The sequence below is a fragment of the Limulus polyphemus genome, unplaced genomic scaffold (genome assembly GCF_000517525.1).
Source record: "Limulus polyphemus unplaced genomic scaffold, Limulus_polyphemus-2.1.2 Scaffold5447, whole genome shotgun sequence".
In the NCBI taxonomy this organism is placed as follows: Eukaryota; Metazoa; Arthropoda; class Merostomata; order Xiphosura; family Limulidae; genus Limulus; species Limulus polyphemus.
Window position 1 is genome coordinate 39,621 of NW_013671057.1, and position 4,165 is coordinate 43,785.

At 31.2% G+C, this 4,165-nt stretch overlaps 1 protein-coding gene across 1 annotated transcript in view; it reads right to left on the reverse strand.

Annotated features, from left to right (window-relative positions):
- Positions 1-4,165, reverse strand: part of LOC106472589 (G protein-coupled receptor kinase 2-like) — a gene marked incomplete at both ends in the record, with an annotated part of 52,275 nt that overhangs the window by 39,292 nt on the left and 8,818 nt on the right. Inside the window, one exon of the mRNA XM_013933244.1 lies at positions 1,091-1,164. Within this exon, the coding sequence (XP_013788698.1) occupies positions 1,091-1,164 (74 nt within the window). The remainder of the gene's footprint in view (positions 1-1,090; positions 1,165-4,165) is intronic.

The following is a 4,165-nucleotide window of genomic DNA, read 5'->3' on the forward strand; positions in this document are numbered from 1 at the left end:
TGTATATATATATATATATATATATATATATATATACACACACATACATACATACATTACATATATATCCTTTTCGGTACAAGAAAGGAATCATTGGGACTTTATATTGAAGAGTTCTGTGAAAGAGTTAGAGCAGTAAGGTTGGACATTTTTTCTGTATGCTTAACTGGAAAAGTCAGTTACTCACTTAAGAAGAAAATTTGTTGAAATAGTAAAATTTTGATTAACTCCACAAACACTTATATAACGATCGAAACAGCTTTATAACTACAATAAGCTTTAGTTGTGATGAGCCAATACTGTGAAATAGTCATCGTTAATATTCAGATATTTTAAAGGTGATTTTAAACGGGCGATTTTTAAGGCCGCCATTTTGTTCCATCACGATCCCTACTATTAGGTACTATCGCACTTAATGATATGTAGATGTTATAAATAGGTCGAGTCGATATTCGAAATTGCAAGAAAAATACAAATAAGAACATTAAAGCTATCATAAAAGTTTGACGTGCAAGTATAAACTACGTCGTCGAATTCTAAATAAGCAAAAAAAAAAAAGTCTCAGCCAATTATAATTGACTACAAAATGTCCTAATGTTATAGTGTTGAATTTTATCCATCTAGCATTCATTCTTCCATACATAACTCGAATGTATTATATTTAATTAAGATGAATAGAAAAATGATATTTAAATGAGAACTTTGAAATTTATAAAACATAATATTTCAGCCTGTAAATACAGGGTGTGTTAGTTTACTGTTGGTAATAATGCATTTAAAATATCCAAGTTAAGCCTATACTCACTTTAAATAATCTACATACATATACGTGAGACTCTCGTAACTCGGCAAAATAACGTCTGAAAGACTAACTGGGTTCCAGGTTATCTCGTGCAAATTTTAATTGACTCTATAAATATACTCTTGTTTTTATAAGCTAGGCTTTTTCCCGAAGCGTATTTAATATCTGAACATAACATGTTTCTGAAATTATGTCAATTCAACAACAGAATCAAAATATTAAAAAAAAACCAATACAGTATGTTTTATGATCATCAAAAATTATTTAAATGTGCAAAAAACTGCTTACCTCTTCGTAAAACTGTACATGGGGAATAGGCTCATCGTAGAGAGTTTCACAATATTCTTTAAAAAGTAGGTAACCTAGAATAATCAGTAAATTATTAGGTTAAAAGATGTGGTTGCTTCTAGCAACTAAAGAACATACGAGAAGAATCTATATGATCTAGCGTTTAATGTTAAAAGATGTGGTTGCTTCTAGCAACTAAAGAACATACGAGAAGAATCTATAAGACCTAGCGTTTAATGTTAAAAGATGTGGTTGCTTCTAGCAACTAAAGAACATACGAGAAGAATCTATAAGACCTAGCGTTTAATGTTAAAAGATGTGGTTGTTTCTAGCAACTATAGAACATACGAGAAGAATCTACAATATCTAGCGTTTAATCGGCAGTCATTTGTATTATCAAAGAGAGAGAGAGATAACTTTTTTTTTCACAATAGTTACATTTGTTATCTAAGACTATGATCTTTTGATATCGGTTAGTGATTTGTTATCAAAAAAGCAAAATCTTTTCATGCGGGCTGGTGATTTTGTACCATGGTGTAAGATACTTGAATCTCACTAATGAATTGGTTCTTACAAATAATTCTTATTTTCAGGTTGGATAGTAAGATATTACTCCATCAATCAGAATTAAGTGTCTGATGTATCTAGTACTGGTTTGAAGATACTGACATTTACCTTGTTTTAAGGAAGAGCACGTTTTAACACACAAGATTGAACAGTAGTTTAAAACAAAAAAAAACCTACATTAACTATTCTAGGAATTCCATTTTTATTGTTTAATTACTCAATGATTCATAAATACAAAATTTTAACTTTTACATGTTTCAAACTAATAAATTAAAAAGGCACTTGTGAAATATTACATAAACAATTAAAGGGGTTACAACGTTAAAATAATTGCAGATGGTGGCGTAAGATCACCGAAACACGTCTTTTTAGGGCTGGTCCCTGTTTTTAATAAAATATTTATTGTGTAGTTATTTGAACGTTGCAGCCCCCTTTTGCTTATATATATATATTTCAAGCTCTTTTTCAGGGATTTCAAACCTTGGACATCATCACCGATATATATTCTTTTAAAATGTTACATAAACAAGTATAATAAAAAAAAAAGTTTACATTTTATAGGGATGGATATTTACGTAACCTAGCTAGCTAGCTAGCTATAGAAAGTTTAAATGATATACAAAAAGTATTGAAACAAGAAAGTCAAAACCACAAAAACAGAGTTACTTAAGATTAAAAAAAAATCTCTGCTTTGTTTCAGACTAACATAATTGCAGTGATATGCCAAAGTAGGAATAAAATTGTTTTTTAATTTTAAGGAACTCAGTTTTTGTGGTTTTGACATTCTTGTTGGAATAAATTTTGTAGCATTAAAACTTTCGATATTACTATAGTTAGCTAGGTATATAGTATACTGGTATATATACTAGTGAGTGTTTATACACATTTTCGGTACAAAACGGGAATCATTGGGACCATACATGGAAGAGTTCTGTGAAAGAATTAGAGCGATAGATATCGTCATTTTTTCTGTACGCTAATCTGGAAAAGTCACTTACTTACATACTTAGATAAAAGTTCGTTGATATAATGAACTTTTTTATTCGCTTTATAAACACGTATACATCGATTTAGGCGGCCTTTATAAGTACTATAAGCTTTAGTTTTGTTGAGCCAATAGTGTAAAATAGTCATTGTTATTATTCAGACATTTTAAATGAGGTTTTAAACGGGCGATTTTTAAGGTCGCCATTCTGTTTCATTACGATCCCTCCTATTTCATATGGTGCCTCACATGACTCGTTAGATTAAATTGGATGGAATATTGGCTGGAGAGTAGTAATAAATGGAGTTAGATCTAACTGGATCACAGTTACAAGTGGTGTGCCTCAGGGCTTTGTGCTGGGTCCTCTGCTCTTTGTGATTTATTTATATTAATGATATTGACTCTGGAATGACTAACAAAATTTTGAAGTTTGCAGATGACATTAACATTTTTGAGGTGGCTAACTGCATCAAAGATACTGCAGACTTACAGGGAGATTTAGATCATTTGATGCATAGGGCCGATACATGAAAGATGATGTTTAACTATCCAAAATGTAAGTTAATGCATTTAAGTTTTCACAATTCAAATTATTGTTACAATTTAAATGGGAATATATTAAATACTGTGTTTGAGGAAAAAGATCTTGGTGTTGTGATTGAAAAAAAAACAACAAAAAACAGTGTATTGTAGGTAGCATCTATAGAAATACTAAATACAAGACAAGGGATATTATTGTTTCACTGTATAGATCACTCATTTAGGGTACTGTGTACAGTTTTGGGCTCCCTTCCTCAAGTTTAGGAGAGACTAAAATCTCTAAGCTTGTTTTATCTAGAGAGGAGGGGGGGGGGGTCAGAGAGGATTTGATTGAGGTGGTTAATAAGATTATTAAGGGTATTGATGATATAGATTCGAACTTTTTTGTGTTTAGCAGTGATAACAATAGGACAAGGGGTCATAAATTTAAATTTTGGCAGCGTACAAGTCGCCTGCAGTTTAGACAGTATTACTTTTCAAACAGGGTGGTTGATTGGTTTTTGGAATGAGCTGTCTTCATGGGGTGGTGGATGCAGAAAATTTAACGGAGTTCAAGTTGGATTAATACACGAGTAGTAAGGAGTGGTTATAGTCGGGAGGTGGAAGGGACATCCTTGATGGGCTAATAAGCTCCTTTTTCTCCCTTTAAAAATTTTACCCAATTAATTACTACCGTACTTAATGATTTTGATACTTTAATTAATTACTACCAAAGTATCAAAATCATTAAGTACGGTAGTAATTAATTAAAGTATCAAAATCATTAAGTACCCGAAACAAAGATTCTGACCTTTCTGTTGAAGTATTTTTACTATACAATTCTATATATTCTCTAAGATTTATTTGTTTATAAACTCTGGGGTTCAGCAGTAATTTTAGATTTACCCCAAAGTACTCTGTGGTCCATTTCACATAAGTGCTTTTCGATAGAAGTTTCTTCTTTCACAATCAAAATCATGTCCGATTAAACTCGATTGTAAGTT